The 20,517-nt window shown below is 40.6% G+C and overlaps 1 protein-coding gene across 4 annotated transcripts in view; it reads left to right on the top strand.

Annotated features, from left to right (window-relative positions):
• ASCC3 (activating signal cointegrator 1 complex subunit 3) overlaps window positions 1-20,517 on the top strand; it is a 411,273-nt gene that overhangs the window by 26,840 nt on the left and 363,916 nt on the right. For 2 of the 4 annotated variants that reach the window (XM_061623428.1, XM_061623429.1), the window contains exon 5: window positions 11,099-11,269. The exons of 1 other annotated variant lie outside the window; for it this stretch is intronic. In XM_061623428.1, coding sequence (XP_061479412.1) covers window positions 11,099-11,269 — 171 coding nt within the window. Of the gene's footprint in view, window positions 1-979; window positions 1,028-11,098; window positions 11,270-20,517 lie in introns of all 4 variants that reach the window. One more of the 4 variants, XM_061623430.1, reaches the window with a different exon arrangement.

The raw sequence follows: 20,517 nt of genomic DNA, 5'->3' as shown, positions 1-20,517 counted from the left end.
TTTTTCTAAGGAAGCACTTTTTTAAAAAAGAATATTTTAGTTTTAGTTTTTCTTTTTTGTGTTTATCACAGAAGATTTTTTAAATGCATTTTGACTGGAACGTAACAGATCACTGGTGTGAAGCCAGTATCAAAGCTTTGATTAACATGAATTGCTCCAGAACCAGGACACCGATATGGAACTGGCTGGAACTGGTATGCCATTTTCCTGCACAGAGGCCTACTTCATTCTTTCCCAACTACAGAAGGTGACAAGTCTACTTTGGCCATCATCCTGCAGTGGGCACCAGTATTTCTTTTGGCAAGATGTCCCAAGGTCATGATATGGTGCAAGCTTGCAACCTTTTGCTACAGTCACTCGCGGGGAAGGGGTTGATTCTTCTTCTCATTAGTCAAGTTTCTCTCATTATTCAAGTTTTTCTGGCTAGCATCAGCAAACCATAGACAGTTCAGTTAAGCTTCCACTGAACATAACCATCTGCTCTCCTGTGGATGAACTTTGTACAAACCACCCTGCAGTATGTTTCAAGAATTGTTTTATTCCACCATTGGTAGATATTTATTGTATTCTTGAATGTAATTGATACTCATGCATTGTGCTTTAAGGAATTGATTATCTAACCATTGCTATCTTTCATTACTTAATCTAGGTGTTTATAGAATTGGATTTTGCTTTCAAATCCCAAGAAAAGTGATGTTGTTTGGTTTTCTTAAGTCTTAAAGAATGGTTTTCACATTAGTCCATGTGGGTAAAGAAAGTTTGTATATGACAACCAGTTGTCAGTATAAGCTTGTTAAATCAATATGGGTGTGTCAGCATGTGCTTGTCAATGGGAGTGAATGGCATGATTGCTTTTTCTAGCTGAAGCTTTGCAGTGTTTCAGCTATTTGGTTTAAGATGTGATATTAACCTTGTGTAAAATCTTGAACCTGTTGCATTGCCATATAGGCTCTCTGATCTTTCTCATCTTAAATTTCAGAAACACTTAGAAACAGTTAAGCAAAAGAGAGAACAAGTCACATTACAGGTAAAGCATAAACACCACAATACCAGCAGTATTGCAGCTAAGATTAAAGCTGTTGCAAAATGTGGCAGTGTGACTGCTCACTGGGGCAGGATATTGCCAACATGTCATGCCGCTGCTGAAAGAATTGCAGTGGCTGCCAATTAGCTACCGGGCTAAGTTCAAGGTTCTAATTTTGGGACCCTATACAGCTTGGGACCAGGATACCTGAAATATCATCTTACCCCTGGTATATCCAGTTGATCATTGTGCTCTGCAGGTGAGGGCCTCCTGCAGATGCCATCTTATCAGGAGGTCTGTTCTGCACTACATAGGAAAAGGACCTTTAGTGTGGCGGCACCTACCCTTAGAATTTGCTCCCCTTAAATATTAGACACAGCTGGTATAGCACAGTGGGGAGGAGAGCCTGGCTGAGAGTGCAGAGTCTGTGAGTTCAAATCGCCACTCGTGTCTCCTATGTGTCAAGGGCCAGCTAAAGATCACCCCACATTGAGTGGCTCAGGGGTTACATGCCCTGCCACCTGTGCAGCAAGGAGCTTCTCTAATAGACATGATATTTGTCTCACAAGAGTTTTTCCCCCTGGTTGCCACCTATAAGGTTATGCTTCGACCCGAAAGTGATCACTCTCCACTTACTTTAACCCTTGTTTTGAATAATGGGCCTTTATTTATAGATCAGCAAGTTTTTGACATAGAAGATGTAATAATACACCCAACACGAGTAAAGTGGTTACCTAAACTGGAGGAGGAGATTCAAAGCAGATTAATTTCCTCTGATCTGTCAATTATAAAAGCTCAAGTAATGTCTACAGCTCAAATTCCAGAGGTTTACAGTTGCTTTTATTTAATGCTATCTAAAGTCCGAGAGCCTCTTATTGCTAAATCTCAGATTAAACCGAAAGGAAGAGATCTTAAGACGAAGCCCTGGTTTGACCAAGAATGTCTAGCATATAAAAGACACCTTAATGCTAGGCACTTAGACTATAAGAATTCTAGAACTCAGCAAAACTTGGCGAAATTTTGTGAAACAAGAAGGCAGTTTAAACGCCTAATAAAAAAGAAAAAACAGCTAGCTCTAAAACAATCTTGGCAAAGTCTCTTGCAGGCATCTAAATTAAAAAACTCGACTATTTTCTGGAGACAAATAGCCCAACAATGGCCCAAACCATCTTTTAAATTCGAGTGTACAATTGCCCCAACTGTATGGGAAGATTACTATGCCAATTTGTTTCAAAATACTAATTCTAGTTCTTTGAATCCCACGTTCTTACCAACTGAAATCCCCTCTTGGCCACCTGTCTTAACGGAAGAGATTTTAGAACTTATAGCGGGCTTGAAGTCTAATAAGGCCCCTGGACCTGACAGTATACCCCTGGAAGTTTTCAAGGCAAATGCCAAGTGGTGGGCCCCAATTCTTGCCATATTGTTTACCACAATAAACTCTACGATACAAATTCCTGAGGGTTGGGGAACCACAATTATTGTACCCATCTATAAGAAAGGCTCTCTTCTAGACCCGGCTAATTATAGGCCAATAAGTTTGCTTAATATAATAAGCAAACTATATACGAGTTATCTTTATAAAAAATTATTACATTGGATAAATCAAAATGAAATTTTGGCCCCAGAACAAGCCGGGTTTCGTTTAGGACGTTCAACTCTTGATCATGCCCTTGTTTTGCAACACTTGGTAACCAAGTATAGTTGCAAAAAGAGAGGAGCCATGTATGCGGCCTTTATCGATCTCAAATCGGCATTCGATTTGATATCAAAATCAAGACTATGGGTGAAATTGTTAGACTTGAATATAGATAGGCGCTTACTATTACTCATACAGGGTCTTTATGATAATACATATTTGCAAATTCGTTGTAATAATAAGGGGCATTTAACAAATCCAATTCCTACATTTAAAGGATTAAAGCAAGGATGTATATTGGCGCCCCTATTGTTTAATATTTATATTAATGCAGTAGTAGAAAGCCTTGCCACTATCCCCTCTCATTCTCCGAAATTGGCTGGCTCCTCGAGATTTTGTCTCCTTTAAGCTGATGATATAGTTCTCCTATCCCTAACATCGATTGGATTGAAAAGACTCCTGAGGGCATTTGCCTCTTTTTGTTTGAAGGAAGAACTTGTAATAAATTATGAGAAAACAAAGGTCCTTGTATTTACAAGGAGAAGAATACATCATGTTTGGAGAATTAATAATTATTGTATAGACCAGGTCAAAACCTTTAGATACTTAGGAATCGTTTTTCAATCAGTTGGTTCCCAGCAAATGCACTTTAAATATTCAATGCTAAATGCAAAGCAAACAACTAAGGCTTTACTATCATTTTTCTATAACAAGGGAGGCCAACTTGTCCCACCCATTATAAAAGTTTTTGTAGCAAAAGTTATTCCGCAACTACTATATGGCGCTCAACTATTCATAAGCGAGAATATTTCAAGCTTAGAATCTATTCAGAATTCATTTCTTAGAGCTATCCTTGGAGTACCCACCTGTGTGCCTAGCTTTATATTGAGGTTAGAGGTTGGCCTTCAGTCTATTGAATCTCTTGCTTGGAAAATGAAAATATTACTATGGCTGAAATTGCTATTCAATCCGAACGGATTGGCCCCGCATGTTTTATTAGATTCCTTTCATTCCCCTTGGGTTAAATCTGTTCTTGATAAAGTATCCAAACTAGGATTTCCCCCTTCCACTATTTTACACATGGGCCTAGATTTAGCAAGTACAGCAATTAAACAGCGTATTAGTGACAATGACTTTCAACATCATTTAATGCAAATTAAAAATCAAAGACATAATTCTAAGTTTTGTACTTTAATGACTTATTTATCGACTTTGGAATTACCCAAATATAGGAGAGCCTTTACGCTAGTTAGGTTAAATATACTTCCCTCTGCTTTGTTAATGGGTAGATATAACAGAATACCCTATTCTGAAAGAATATGCCCATGCGGAGCTGATGAGATTGAGACCAATGAACATGTGCTTTTTCGTTGTTCCTTTTATTATGACTTAAGACAGCAAATACTTGTGCCCATTTTAAAGTCAATACCCGATAGATCAGGAAGATTTTATGTAGATTACTTGCTAGGGGACTTTTCTCACCAGGTTACTCTTGCAGTTGCCAAATACACAACTGCTGCAATTCATTAGAGAAAGTTATGTGTGACGTGACATTAAATGCTCCTTTTAAAGAAATATTTTTAAACATTTTAAAAATTCAATCTTTGTATATCAAACTCTGTGCAGTTTGATTTTTCCTGGCTGTTGGTGTTATTTTATGTGTAGCTGGTCTTTGACTGTAATAATAAAGATTTGATTTGATTTGATTTGATTTGACACCCCACATTGAGTGGCTCAGGGGTTACATGCCCTGCCACCTGTGCAGCTGTGGGCAAGCTGCATAATTCCAAGGAGCCCAGGTGCCCCCTAGCTGGCAGTTGTGGAGAAGGAAGGGGCTGGCTTGTGCAGCTGTGGCAAGGTGAGCAGGCCCTAGCAAGCTGGGGAGGACTAGCCTCAGAGGGAGGCAATGGTAAACCCCCTCTGAATACCGCTTACCATGAAATCCATATTCATAGGGTTGCCACAAGTCAGGATCGACTTGAAAGCAGGCAATTGCATTTTTTTTCAAATATTAAGACAGGTGCCATCTCTGTTATCTTTTTGGCACCTGCTGAAGACCTTCTTTCAACAAGCCTTTTAAGTTGAGACCTTATCCCAATCTGTATCTGTGTTGGAATTGCTTTTAAATATGTTTTTAAAGCTCTTTTAAAATATGTTTTGTTTTAATACATTTTAAAGTCTGTTTTAAAGATGTTTTAGAGTGTTTTTAGTGTTTTGTTTGCTGCCCTGGGCTCATTCTGGGAGGAAGGGTGGGATATAAATTTAATTAACAACAATGATGACGATATAAAAAGACACATGAGAGACATTTTTTATGTTCCAAGGTAGTAGAAGTAAGACTTAGCAGTGGTGACCTACCAGTCTGGATCCTGGTGGATCATCTAACACAGCAATCCCAGCCAAGTATTCCAATAGAATAATTCCCCAATGCAATCAACCAAGGTTTAGGTCAAGAGATTCATCTCTTCATCTCTTACTTCTCTATCTCTTTTTATATAATTCTTAAAACTTTGACTCCATAAAAGGTAATGATGGACATTCTAGTACCCCATTGGTTCTCCGACAATGTTTGGGAGCTGGGGCAGTAGTGATGTAGGAAAATCACAGTTTCTTCCCACCACTCCACAGTTAACCATTTTCATTCCAAACAGTGTTCATATTATAATGTTCTTGCATTTTAACTTTACTTCATAAAAGATGACTTTTCAAAACTAGAACTACTTTCTATTAAAAGGCATTTTTAAATGCTAATATATATGGTCCATGGTGTATCTTGCAGTATTTGCATAATAACTGCAATTGTATTTGCCTCAGCTGAAACTGATGGTGAAAATGATGGTGGTGGATGCAAATTCCTTCATTATAAACTCAAACTAGGTCACTGTTTTTTAAGCTTTAGAGTTTTAGAGTGTTTTTAGTGTTAGTGTTTGCCGCCCTGGGCTCCTCCTGGGAGGAGGGATGGGATATAAATCTAATAAATGAATGGATAAGCGTAAAACTTAAATTTTTGGAAGGCAGTAGAATTGCAGAATATTAACTGACATAATGAACAAGAATGGAGTTGTCATTTCAACAAACGTGCATTTACTGGAAGAATGTGACTGTCCTTCTCCACTATTCTATAAATACTATGGAACATGACATTCTCATCACAAGGCGTAGCTTAGAATAAAATTCAGAAGGTCCGTTCTTATGATACCTGTTGGAGTTTGGAGCTAGTTCTGTGTGTGTTCCTCCCTTGTCACATTTGTTTGTTTGGGAGCTTCAGATCACAAAAGAATAAAGCCACCGTGTGGCTTTTCCCACATCAGCATTTCTGTAGGTCTCAAACCAAAGAAAATAAGTGCCTTTTAATTTTTTATTAACATTTGCAATGTTTGAAGGAAGGAAAGGGGAATGTCAAAACATGTGTTTCTGGCATAAGATTAGGAGTGATTGCCACAGTTAAGTGCATTAATAACGTCTGTTTTACATGCTATGGGCTCAGTGGCTCCCCAGTTACCATAAAACACTAAACAATGGTTTAGTTTTATGTGTACACACAGACAGAAGTCATGAGCTTTGGAATCACATGTTCTTCCTGTGGAGGAGACAATGGTTTAAAGACAATGGCTTAATCAATTTCTAAATAAACCAACTTCAAACCATGGATTATTCACTAATAGGCAAAAAAACCTTGCAGTTGAAGAACGTACCTATAGCCAACAGATATTTCTGTCAAACTTTAAAAAGCAGGGAAATTGGGCAGCTATAGTGAAAGCACCAGGAGACCTGACCTCCTTTCTGAGATTTTGTACTGTCCTACAAATTTGTCAAAATGCAAACACAATTTGCATTGGTCTTTCTCAGTCCAATCCACTTCCTGTGTAGCTTGGAAGAATTTGGTAACATGCGCCTCAGCATATGATGAGTGGTGGCAACACCTGCAATCACCCAAAATAACAGAAACAAGACGTGCTGCGCTGATCTTGTTTTAATAGGGAGGAGGCAACAATATTAAGAAAGTTGATATAGTTCAGATAGTCACTTTAAATATGTTTGATTTTCTTTGCAATTTTAGTGATGTTTCCTATAGTAAATCATTCTCTTTTGCTTCTGTTTCTGTGAATGTGAAGTGCAGCAACACTGCCACACTAAAAAAAACTCCCAAAACAATTGTGGAATAATGGCACGACTATTCTGCAGAATAGTTTCCAATGGACATGAAGAGTGTCTCAGTTTGCACAAGATGAAACAGTGGGAGGTGAAATATATTCTAACAAAATTCTAGGTGTGCTCTATGTTTTTAATTGACCATGTCTCCCTTTCCTTAAGTGGAGTAGTTTAAGCATAGCAGGCTGACAGCATGCATCTTGGGCAGGCCAAGTGTTTTTTCCCCCCAACAGCTAGAGTCATTGCTTAAGTAGCAACATATTGTAATCAGTCTGATTTTACATCAAACTGCAGTTTCAGATTCAACTGTTAATGCGCCCAAAATAGAAATAGAGCATAACCTCTACTTTGAAACACAAAAGGCTGTCTTCACCATCATATGACATTGACCAATAAAAAGGCTTTGAAATGAATAAAAATAAATTTGACAGATTTCTAGGATGAATAATGAGAGAAATACAATTTTCTAGGTTAGATTTTCTGTAGAAATAGTAGTAATACAGGAAAGAAGCAAAGTAAGAAGAACATTGATTTGGATTCCTGCATTGAGCAGGGGGTTGGACTTGATGGCCTTATAGGCCCCTTCCAACTGTACTATTCTATGATGCTATGAACACCAACAAACATACAAAAATGTAATGCTCCATCTTTGGAGATGGCATGTGTTGCCACCAGTCACCATATTCTCAGAGGCACATGTTACCAAATTCTTGCAAGCTACACAGGAAGTGGATTGGACTGTGAAAGACCAACCCAAATGGTGTTTGCATTTTGACAACTTTGTAGGGCAGTACAATATCTGAGAGAGGAGGTCAGGTCTCCTGCTCCCCTGGTGCATTCACTATAGGTGCCCAATTTCCCTGCTTTTTAAAGTTCGATAGAAATATCTCTTGGCTATAGGTACATTCTTAAACCACAAGGCTTTTTGCCTATTAGTGAATTTCTCTGCTGATTAACTCGGGAGGTAAGAAATGGGATCCTGTGCAAGTTTGCTGAGAATGGATTGATCATTTGCATGTTTATTGAGCTCAGTGGGATTTATCATATATTGTTATAATAATATAAGTTTTTATTTTGAAGTTGGAGTCGGTACATTTCTACTGACTCTGACTCCACCCAAAATTGCTTCCGACTCCACGACTCCGACTCCACAGCCCTGATTAGGATAGGTGAAACTGACCAGAGGGGATGCAGAGGGGAGAAGGAGGAAGGGAGGAGGAGGGGGGAGGAAGGGGAGGAGAGCAGGCAGGAGGGGGAGGAGAGGAGGGGGAGAGGTTTGTTCATTTGCATGCTTTTTAAGTTAAGTGGAGGCGTTTATACTGTTGTAAGTGGTTTGCTCATTTGATGGCCTGATGAAGGCCTGAAAATCAACAGGCTGAAACGCGTTGGGTTTAAACACACAATAAATTCCTATTTTTCTAGCATCTTGGTTTTTGCCCCCCCTTTTTCCCATATGTAAAATTGACCATGGAGGGGAGGAGGAGAAGAGGGATGGAGGGCTGGAGTGGACAGGGGAGGAGGAGGAAGGGAGAGGAGAGGAGAGGAGAGGGGAAGGATTATTTATTATTATTATTATTATTATTGCTGTTGTTTTTTTATTTATATTTATTTTTATTTATTTATTTTATTTATTGCACTTGTATACCGCCCCATAGCCGAAGCTATCTGGGCAGTTTACAGCAGTTTATATCCCACGCTTCCTTCCAGCAGGAGCCCAGGGCAGTAAACAAAAGCACTAAAAATATTAAAACATCATATAAACAAACTTTAAAACACATTAAAACAAATAATTTGCATGCTTATTCAGTTCAATGGGATTTACTTCTATGCAATCATGGTTAGAATAGGTAAAAACTGACCATGGTGAAGATCAATCAATTAATCAATCATTTATTATTACAGTTGGTGACCAGCACTCCATGGGGACAATGGAGGGGAAGAGGAGAGAATAGGGAAGGAAGAAGAGAGGGAAGAGGGGAGCAGGAGGAGGAGGAGGAGGAGGGGGAAGGGGCGAAGGAAGGAGGTGATGGGAGGGAGGAGGAGGGGAAAAGCAGGTCTGATCATTTGCATGCTTATTGAGTTCAATGGGATTTACTCCTATGCAATCATGGTTAGAATAGGTGAAACTGACCATGGGGAAGATGGAGGGGGAGGGGAGAGAAGAGGGAAGGAGAAAAGGAAGGAAGAGCAGAGCGGAAGGAGGGGGAAGGAGATGATTGGAAGGTGAGGGGGGAGGGGCAAAAGGGAGGTGATGGAAGGGAGGAAGAGGGGAAAGCAGGTCTGATCATTTATTTGCATGCTTATTGAGTTCAGTGGGATTTACTCCTGTGCAATCATGCTTAAGATAGGTAAAGCTGATGAAGGGGGAGGAAAGAGAGAAGGGGAAGGAGTAGGAGCAGGAAGGAGGGGATTGGAAGGGGAGGGGGAGAGGCAAAGGAAGGAAGAGGGAAGGGGCAAGAGGGAGGGGAGAGGAGGGAGGAATGCTTTTTGAGTTCAGTGGTATTTACTCCTGTGCAATCATGCTTAGGATAGGTGAAACTGACCTGGGGGAAGGGGGAGGGGAGGAGATTGGGTGGGTGGACACGGGGCAGATGGGAAGCCCTTTCCTTTCCAAAAGGAAAACATTGTGAATAGTTATCGTTTTTCAACATTTCCCCCACCTTTTTATTCTACAGCAGGCACATGTAGCCCCCCACCCAAATTTAAACCAAAGCTGTCCCTGGCCACATCCACACCAGACCTTTATTTCACTTTAGATAGTCATGGCTTGGGAAGTGTAGTTAGTGAAGGGTGCTGAGAGTTGCTTGGAGATACCCTGTGTCCTTCACAGAGCTTCAATCAGACCAGCTGACTGTTAAACGCTTCTGGCCACTGAAGCTCTGTCAGGAAATAGGAGTCTCCTCTCAGCACCCTTCAGAAACTACACTTCCCAAGCCATGACTGTCCAAAGTGAAATAAAGGTCTGGTGTTGGTGTGGCCTCCTGGTTAGCTAAGCCAAACAACTTTTCACATTGTGCTCAATGAGAACCAGATGTGACTAATATTTATGTAATGGTATTTTTTTTAACATTGGGGAAAATCATTGTAGTAATTTGTGGTTCTCTACTTAATAATGCTAGTAGCCTGAATATTTGGCTTCTGATGTCCTGTCTTTTGACTTCATAGGGTAAGCTTTCATTGTGTTTGGACCATGGGAGCAAACTGAAGTACAAGAGTGCCATGGAGGAGGTTCTCAGTCCAGAACAATAGCTAAATAGCCCACTGCACCGTAAATGTTGGCTCTTGACGAATTCCTAGGAACAGATAAGGGTATCTCATGTACCCAAAGTGTTTGACTGCTTAGCAACAGGGGGGTCCTCTCCATCTGGTAGCTTGATGCAGGAAAGGAACTAGTGCGATTATGGAAGATGCATATTGTCCATTAGTCAGTTTAGGTGGAGGGAGATAGAGACTGGTGGAGCTAACTCAGCCTTCCGTAACTGGGTGCCCTCCACATGTTTGGGGCTACAATTCTGTTAATGGGACTTGTAGTCCAAAACATGTGGAGGGCACTGGGTTGGGGAAAGCTGAGCTGACCTTTTATCAGGCAGTTTGTTTGAGTACTGAGAGATCCCTATAGTGCAGGCCCTTTTTCTGAGTCTGATGGGCTAAAGTTCAAGGCTTACACATCTTACAGGTCTTTGAAGATGCTGGTTGCCATTTCATTTTAGCAAGAGATCACACCTTTTAATTTGTGTAAGCATGAGAGATAGCAGGGGAAAAACTGCAGGTCAGGATTGGCTGGGGGTGGGTGGGAGGTGGGTCATGAACAGAGTAGAGAGATAAGCAAAACTCAAAAGGAGTTTTAATACGTTGTTGATGATCACTGTAAGCTCTCTTTAACCTGCTTTTTAACTTAACATATTCTGAGCTCCTAGAATTGGGTTTTAAAATAAAAATTAATCTGGATGACTTTCCTCATGTAAAGAAATAACATATCCAGATAGGCATGGACCATTTACTTACCTTACTTAGTGTAGAACATATATTGTTTTAGAACATGCCTATTAAAAGGTGTCAACTCTTCAAACTTTTTATGTATTCCACATTGGCAGAAAAATGTATGAAAATCTAGTGTGTGCTTTTGTTTACATCAGTGGGAAAATTAGGTTTAAATTGTTGCAAACCAGATGCTTCCAAATCTTCGTTTGCGGCACAGCCCTGCACTCTGCTGGCACACTGCTTCCAACAGCAGCCAAGGCTTAGTTTCTCAATATTAGCTGGTGCCCTTTCTCTCTCTCTAGATGAATCAACATCCAAGGCTCCCAAATGTTTTCCAGCTGCTGCTTTTCTTCCTAGCTGAAACAGAACCAAAGGTTTCCCTTGGAGCACTCGGATCGCAGCTGCTTTCTGTCCTACTATGGGCAAATCATCTGATCCGTTTATATAATCAATTGGTTTCTTCTGAAATGGGGGTAAAGTTTTAACAAAATTGAGACTAAAATTAGAGTCTTGAAAACAAATACAAATGAATATTTGTAAAATGGGATGATTTTTTTTAAGAAAATGCAAATTAAACTTGCTTTTCTTATAACCTATATCTGTACCACCCAAAAACATAGTTAATGGCAAAAACCAAATGTTCATCTTTTTAATGGCTAAAAAGATTCAAAATAATCTGTGTAGTGACAGCTAAGTTTATTTTAATCCATTTTACTTTAGTTTTGGCACGTACGCAGTATTCAACTGCAGTGTTTTAATGTCGATAACCATGTAGATCAACACAACTGCGACTCTTTACAAAGCTTCTCTTAATTGCAGTTAAATTGTTGGCTTGAGTGGGCTGAAAAGAAGTGGAACTTGCCCCCTCAGGTACCTCATATGTTTCCTTTTGGCATTTTCATCAACATCATGAAGGCTTCTGGTAGATCTAATGGAGGGAAATTTTTCTTAATGATCTTATATAAGGCCAATGTTGAATATTGCCACAAATACAGCTGTGATGTTGCATCAGGTTGATGGCAAGGTCCAGAAATCCCAAGTTGCCATCTTGCAGTTCTACAATCTTGCATAAAAAGTTTAGAATTGGCAGCATCGGATGAGAGTCATGTAGTTAATGTAATCTAATAGTTATACTGGAGTTGTCACACGTAGAAATTGTATGGCGCCTATTGAGTATGGACACAACACCTTATGCTGGAGACTTTTCTATGTCTTCTTCTTCATGTATCATTCCACCACCCCTTTGTTATTCTGTTCCTGTCGCATGTGGGTATACCATGATTTCTGCTAGTTATTTAGTAGCAAATGGGATTGGGAGTTTCAGTCTTTTTGTAGTAACGACATTTTGCTAGAACTAGTGAAAATGAAAATGGGATGCAATTATAGTGACTGGGATCCAAAGATCTACTTCTGGTGCATTTTTCTTGGCATTTTCAGCAGACCTTCATGCTATATCAGGAGTTCCTTTTTAAAGCCCCCTGAATTTCAAAAGTGGCTTGCCAGTTGGTATGGTGGGTTGATGTTTGAAAAAGAAAAGTCTAAACATTTCTTGAATCTGCTTGGTTTGGATCATCACCTATTTTCTTACGCAAAATACAATTGATGTAGACCAGGGATAGCCAATGTAGCACTCTCCAGATATTGTTAGATAATCTCTTATTATCCCTGACCATTGGCCTTGCTGGCTGGGGTGATGGGAGTTGGAGTCCAGTAACATCTGGAGGGCAGTGCATTGGGTACCCCTGATCTAGGATATCGTTCGTGGCTAGGAAGTTATTTTCATGTGCCATGGAAGGGATCTCCAACAGTGTTGAGTATACAGGCTATGTGGTAACAATAACAATCTTTTGTTTCTGGAAATGATTATACCTATACCACTTCATTCTGAATTTATCAAAATTATGTCAAGATGCTGCTAATAATTACAGCTGTACTGGGGAGGTTGCTTCATTCTCAAATGTGTAGTTTATTTATTTATTCATTTATTGCTTTTGTATACCACCCCTTAGCCGAAGCTCTCTGGGCGGTTTACAACAATTAAAAACATTTAAAACAAATATACAAATTTAAAAACACATTTTTAAAAATCAATTTAAAAACACATTTCAGTTCAAGAGATTACTGTGATTCATTGGAGTGTTGATAGTTGAATATCACAGCTTTACAATCTTAATTAATGTTAATCATTTTCTGACATATTGCACAAAAGATTTCCATGTCTCTGTGTGAAAAGGCTGTGGCAAGTTTAGTGGTTTCTCAGTATTGAAACGAGCACTTCATTTGTAAAACCCTGATTTGTATGTGACTTGTTCATGCATAAAAGACAGTATCAGCAGTAGAAGAATCATACTGACCTGCTTTTATGCTTTACGTTTTTAGGTGTGCTCTTAACATATTAAGTATGAATGTGACAAGTATGTGTGTGTGTTTACATTTGGCAAACCTTAGTTTGCCTCTTGAGTAATGTGTGAAATGAAAGAGATATTTTAATTTATTTTATTTATTTTATTTTATTTGTTTCATTTTTAAACCGCCCATAGCGAGTAGCTCTCTGGGCGGTGTACAAAAGATTAAAATACAGAATATCACAATAAAATCAACCTACCAACAGTAAACATAAACAGCAAACAAAAAAAGATTTAAAATTATAACATTAAACGCTTAAAATGCCTGGGAGCATAGCCAGGTCTTAACCTGGCGCCGAAAAGATAGAAGCGTCGGCGCCAGGCGTACTTCTTCGGGGAGGCTGTTCCACAGTTCGGGGGCCACTACAGAAAAGGCCCTAGATCGAGTAACTGTCCTCCGGGCTTCCTGATGGATTGGTATCCGGAGGAGGGCCTTAGATGCTGAGTGAAGTGACCGGGTCGGTTGATAGCGGGAGAGGCGTTCCACAAGATACTGCGGTCCCACGCCGTGTAAGGCTTTATAGGTCAAAACCAGCACCTTGAATCTGGCTCGGAAACAAATGGGTAGCCAGTGCAAACGGGCCAGAACAGGTGTCATATGCGCTGACCGGCTGGTCCTCATCAGCAGTCTGGCTGCTGCGTTTTGCACTAGCTGAAGCTTCCGAACTGTCTTCAAGGGCAGCCCTACGTAGAGCGCATTACAGTAATCCAACCTAGAAGTTACCAGAGCATGAACAACTGAGGCGAGGTCATCCCTGTCCAGATAGGGGCGTAGCTGGGCTACCAACCGAAGGTGGTAGAACGCATTCCTTGCCACCGAGGCCACTTGCGACTCAAGAGACAAGGAAGGATCGAAAAGAACCCCAAGACTACGAACCTGTTCCTTCAAGGGGAGTGTAACCCCATCTAAAACAGGGTAAACATCCACCATCTGGGCAGGGAAGGCATTCACCAACAGTGTCTCAGTCTTGTCTGGATTGAGTCTCAGTTTATTATCTCTCATCCAGTCCATTATCGCGGTCAGGCAGTGATTCAGCACATCCACAGACTCACCTGTAGAAGATGAAAAGGAGAAATAGAGCTGCGTGTCATCAGCGTACTGGTGGCAACGCACTCCAAAACTCCTGATGACGGCACCCAGAGGCTGCATGTAGATGTTAAAAAGCATGGGGGACAAAACCGACCCCTGAGGGACTCCACAATGGAGAGTCCAAGGTGTCGAGCAATGTTCCCCAAGTACTACCTTCTGGCGACGATCCGCCAAGTAGGAGCAGAACCACTGCCAGGCAGTGCCTCCAACTCCCAACTCCGCGAGTCTCCCCAGAAGGATACCAGGTAGCCTCGGTGGCACGAAATGCGTTCTACCAGCTTCGGCTGGTAGCCCAACTACGACCCTATCTGGACAGGGAGAACCTAGCCTCAGTTATTCACGCTCTGGTAACCTCTAGATTGGATTACTGTAATGCTCTCTACGTAGGGTTACCTTTGAAAACGATTCGGAAACTTCAGCTAGTGCAGAATGCTGCGGCCAGAGTTCTTACTGGGATGAAGAAATTCGACCACATAACACCTATTCTGGCCCAACTGCACTGGCTTCCAATATGTTTCCGGGCCAGATTCAAAGTGTTGGTCCTTACCTATAAAGCCCTTAACGGCACTGGACCGCAATATCTGATGGAACGCCTCTCCCGCTATGTTCCTACCCGTTCACTCCGCTCGACGTCTAAGGCCCTTCTCCGGGTCCCAACCCGTACAGAGGCCCGGAGAACAGTAACAAGATCTAGGGCCTTTTTGGTGGTGGCCCCCGAATTATGGAATGCCCTCCTAGATGAGATACGCCTGGCGCCTTCTCTGTCATCTTTCCGGCACCAGGTAAAAACCCACCTCTTCACCCAGGCATTTTAAAGTATTTTAAGCTTTTAATCTTATTTTTTTTAGTTTTCTTTTATTTTGTTTATATAATGTTTATATTGTCTGCGCAATACACACTTGCTGTATTTTAAATATTGTGGTTTTATCATGTTGTACACCGCTCTGGGAGCTGCTAGCTATAGGGCGGTTTAGAAATGCAACTAAATAAATAAATAAATAAATAAACGCCGCTGAGAGATCAAGGAGAATCAACAGAGTCACACTCCCTCTGTCCCTCTCCCGACAGAGGTCATCATACAGGGCGACCAAGGCTGTTTCAGTGCCAAAACCAGGCCTAAAACCAGATTGAAACGGATCCAGATAATCGGTCTCATCCAAGAGCACCTGGAGTTGACCGGCGACCACCCGCTCCAGAACCTTGCCCAAAAAGGGGACATTCGCCACCAGTCTATAATTGTTCAAGTTATCTGGGTCTAAGGAAGGTTTCTTTAAAAGAGGTCTCACTACTGCCTCCTTGAGACTACTAGGGACTACTCCCTCACTCAAGGAGGCATTTATCACTTCCTTGGCCCAGCCGGTGGTACTAGTCCTGCTAGCCTTCACTAGCCAAGATGGACAAGGATCTAGAGCAGATATAATATAAAAATATAAATGGTGGTGATGTGTGTGTGTGCATATATATATATATATACACACACACACACATATATATAATTTTAAAAAGTATCTTACTTCACTGTGAAAAAATGAATGAAATGTGGCTTCATAGAAGTAGAAAAGAGGCTTATTGAAGCAGCTAGTATATCTTCTTTGAAAGAAAGTTAAGGTGCTATTTTACATAATAAAACTACTACATTTTCAGCTGTACATTGATGCAGTTTTAAAACATTATTGATAAAGAATTTTAAACTAGGTGTGTGTTGAAATCCCCTCCCCCTGAAACTGATCTGGTTTTGCAAGGAAACTGTCTCCCACATAGCAATGGCAAAGAGTTGCACAGATTATAAAGTTGTTCTGGACTTATCAAAGAGATAAATGGGACAAGAGCAGTTAGAATCCAGATGAGTTGACTGGGGGTAAAAAAAAAGTTTGAGTTGCCAGGCAGGCCTCTATTTGCCCTTGTTACCATTCCATCATGTATGTGCAGAGGGCTTCTGGAAGACATTTCTTTATTTTGTGCTGGAATACAGAGATGACAAGACAAAGCAGAAGGCTTTCTGCTGGAATGAAAAGACTGTGCCTCTCTCCCAAATCCTCTGGCAAGGGCTCCACTTTCATGGAGATGTGGATAAGAAAAACAGCAAGAGTGTAAAGCCTGTTTATCTTCTTATGCAAACAAATCTTCAGTGCAAAGAAAACCCCCCACCTCTCTTTCAAACCTTCTGTGATTGCCATAGAAGAAAAGCAAGGGCTGGAGGGGACAGGTAGTATACCTCTGGGTACCAGTTGATGGAGTTCATGAGTGGGAAAGTGTGGTTGCGCTCATATCCTGCTTGTGGGCTTCCCATAGGCATCTAATCTGGCCACACTGAAAACTGAATGCTGAAATAGGTAGCAGGGCTCTTAAGTTACCTTTTTCTGATTTGCAGGAAGGACAAGGAAAATAAGCTGGAGAAATACCTGCTGATTTTCTCTTTACCAGAGCTTCTTGGAAGTATATATTTATTTAACTTGTAAACTGCTCTGTATTTCTTACAAAAACAGTGTAAAATACAATACAAATTCCACATTCAGTATTTTTGCTGCTGATAATAATACTTAAAATGTGAAATTTATTATTAATGTCACTAAGCAGCAATAAATATCTCAACATGGTATACATAAATAAAATAAAAACCACAACATTGAGTCCTATCAAATATAGCAAGATATGGCATCAAAATGCAACATAGTTATAATTTAGATCCAGAAAATCTCATAAATATTACAAAAACAAGCACCCCCATGTCAAAATACAATCAACAATTCAGGAACCATGCTGGTATACGCAATCATACTCTCCTTCCACCCACCACATAACTCCACCTAGTCTATTCTCACTTCATTAAAACACTCAAACATTCAACAACCAATAATCAGGTGCAGAAAGATAGGTCCACTGAAAAAGAAAAAAAATAACAGGAGAACCCCCCGACTAATTCTACATGAAAAGCCACCGATGTGAAAGCCACCCATTGCCAAATACTGAGGATGATCTGTTTGTATACCATCAACAGCTGAAGGTGGTCTGACCTTATTTGTAGAACTTGCTTGGTTCAATGTTGATCTACCTACTGACTGAGAGCCACAGCCTAGAGCCTGTTAACTGTTGCCCTTCAGCTCATACTACTGTAGAAGCAGATTAGCATTGGTTACTTGAGGGGTGGGAGGAGCTAACACAAAACTCAGTTTCAGGCAGCATTCTCCCATGTGATTTTAGTCCCATCCTTCCCCTCTGCTTTGGACCCTAGAGAGCTGGAGGGAGAAGCAGGGTCTTGGCTCACTTCCACAGAAGCTGAGATAAGGGCAGAAGCAGTGGGAGAAATGCCTCCTGTTTCTGTTAGTATCTAAACCGCTGCACTAGTGAGAGCTCTCATAGGCTGCTTTGAGTCTTTCTCACCAGGGATATGGGATACTCATCCCTGGAGAGCAGGAGGGTGGTGTTGATGCCTGCTTCCAAGGAACAGCAATAGAGTGCTTTTTTTTCCTTCTCTGCTGAAACTTCTGAAAGTAACCAAGATTCTTTTAAATAAGATTTTAAAGTTTTATTTCTACAGTGTCTCTGATTTCATAACAATTGATATTTCTTTAAAAAATCAACAGTTGAGATTTAAAAACAAATTTTCCTTCAAAAAGATGATAAATAAGTCAAGGTTTCTAGGCTTCTGAAGATTCTGCTCGGTCTCCTTTTCTGCCCCTTATACCTGGAGTTACTGTCCAGAACATATGAGGTTCCTCCCTCCCTCCCCAAATTCTTTTTGAAAACTACATTTTCTGTGAAGCTTTAAGTTATATGCACTTGTACTTGAAATGAACCCTAACAACAAGGAACTATATTTGCTCATGTTCACACTTTGCCTCTGTGCTTCCGCTGTCTTCCTTCCACCTACTTACTATTGTCAAAATTTAGATTGTAAGCACTTTGGGTGAGGACCAGTCTATTGCATATGTAAGTCTATAAAACGTTTTTTACCTAGATGGTAGTATATAATTAAGTGATCAAAAAAACCTTTTCTGTTTGAGGTCAGGTTGGCTCAAGCTCCACAAAGTTGAGAAATTGCAAGCTACGGGTGTCTTAACAACGTGTCCTGTGATCAGCAATGATGTTGTGCAGTATCACAAGTTATGTTTGTTTACAAATGTGGGCTCCAAAAATGGGCTCCAAAGGTTGATGAGCCTTCATCTAACCACTGCTGTGCTTCGTGATATTTCATAACTAAAGGAATAGGCATCACACAGAACATCCACTAGGTGGTTTTCTCTACAAACATAGGAGAGCCTGGTGGACGCAAGCCAGTAGCCCATCTAGTACAACATCCTGCTTTTACAGTGGTCAATCAGATGGGAAGGTCGCAAGCAGGAACTGAGCATGACAGCACTCTCCTCTGCTGTAGTTTCCTGCAACTGGGATTCAGAAGCATATTGCCTCTAACAGTGGAGGTAGAACATAGCAATCATGGTTAGTAGGCATTGATAGCCTTATCTTCCATGAATTTGTCTAAGCCTCTTTTAAAGCCAGTCTAGTTGGTAGCCATCACTGCCTCTTGTGGAAGCGAATTCCATAGCACAAAAGTACTTTCGTCTGTCCTGAATCTTCCAACATTCAGCTTCATTGGATGTTCATGAATTCTAGTGTTCTGAGAGAGGTAGAATACCTTTTCTCTCTCTACTTGCTCGACAATGCATAATTTTATACACTTCTATCATGTCGCTTCTGACTTGCTTTTTCTCTAAACTAAAAAGCCCCAAATGCTGCAACTTTTTCTCATAGGGGAGTTGTTCTATCCTCTTGATCATTTTGGTTGCCCTTTTCCAACTCCTTGAGGTGAGGCAACCAGAACTGCACACAGTATTCCAAATATGGTTGCACCATAGATTTATATAATGGCATGATATCAGCAGTTTTATTTTCAATATATTTCCTAATGATCCCTAGCATGGCATTTACCCTTTTCACAGCTGCCACACACTGGGCTGACATCTTCAGTGAGCTATCTACTATGACCCCAATGTCTCATTCCTGGTCAGTCACTGACAGTTCAGACCCCATGAGCATGTATGTGAAATTAAGATTTTTTTGCTCTGACATGTATCACTTTACACTTGCTCACATTAAATTGCATTTGCCGTTTTACCACCCAATCACTCCGTTTGGTGAGGTCCCTCTGGAGCTCTTCACAATTTCCTTTTGTTTTAATAACCCTGAACAATTTAGTGTCATCAGCAAACTTGGCCATCTCACTACTCCCTCTAACTCTAGATCATTTATGAACAAGTTAAAAAACACAAGTCCCAATACCAATCCTTGGGGGACTCCACTTTCTACATCCCGCCATTGGGAGAACTGTCAATTTATTCCAGCTCTCTGCTTCCTGCTGCTTAAGCAGATCCTGATCCACAAGACGACCTCTTTTCTTGTTTCATTCCTAAGCTTACTCAGGAGTCTTTGGTGAGGTACTGTTGTGGAAAAAAAACAAGAATTCTGACCACATGAATATAGAATGTCATGGCTTTATTTAAAACCCATTTACACACAAACACACACAATATTGCTAGCAATGAGAGAGAGATCCCCGAACAATAAGATTGGAAAAAACTCTCTGACCTCCATGAGCACGAGGTCTAGTATTTATTACAAAATTACAAGCTAAGATCATTAATTATGTAAAAGAGCAAACAAAATGATCATGAAGACACATTGCAAGGGACTTTCCAGACACAGACTCAACAGACACGTTATTTGGACATATCACGTCCAGATGTGTTTCTCAGTTATCTCAGAATCTCCCCCAACTGGCCGACTACAAACGGTCCTTATTCTATTCCTAGTGCTTAGCTACTTTCATAAGTAGTCAGTGTCTTGCAGCTGACTTCTCAGAAATAACTTTTATGTCAGGCCAAGGCCATATGAGAGAGCAAAATGGATGCTAAGGACAAAATGGATTCCAGTTGTTACTTTTTCCTCCACAGTACCTTGTCAAAAGCTTTTTGAAAGTTCAAGTACACTTTGTCAACCAGATCATCTCTATCTATATGCTTTTTGACACTCTCAAAGAACTCCAGTAGGTTGGTGGGAGAAGACTTCTAGAAGCCTTGCTGGCTCTGCTTCAGCAAGGCTTGTTCTTCGATGTGCTTTTTGTTAAAGATAAAATACTTTCTAGAAGTTTTCCTGGGACAGAGTTTAGCTAACTGTGTGGTAATTTCCAGGATCCCTCCTGGATCCCTTTTTAAATATTGGTATTACA

This window comes from Rhineura floridana, chromosome 4 (assembly GCF_030035675.1).
Source record: "Rhineura floridana isolate rRhiFlo1 chromosome 4, rRhiFlo1.hap2, whole genome shotgun sequence".
Classification (NCBI taxonomy): Eukaryota; Metazoa; Chordata; class Lepidosauria; order Squamata; family Rhineuridae; genus Rhineura; species Rhineura floridana.
This window is presented reverse-complemented; position numbering and strand designations above follow the sequence as displayed.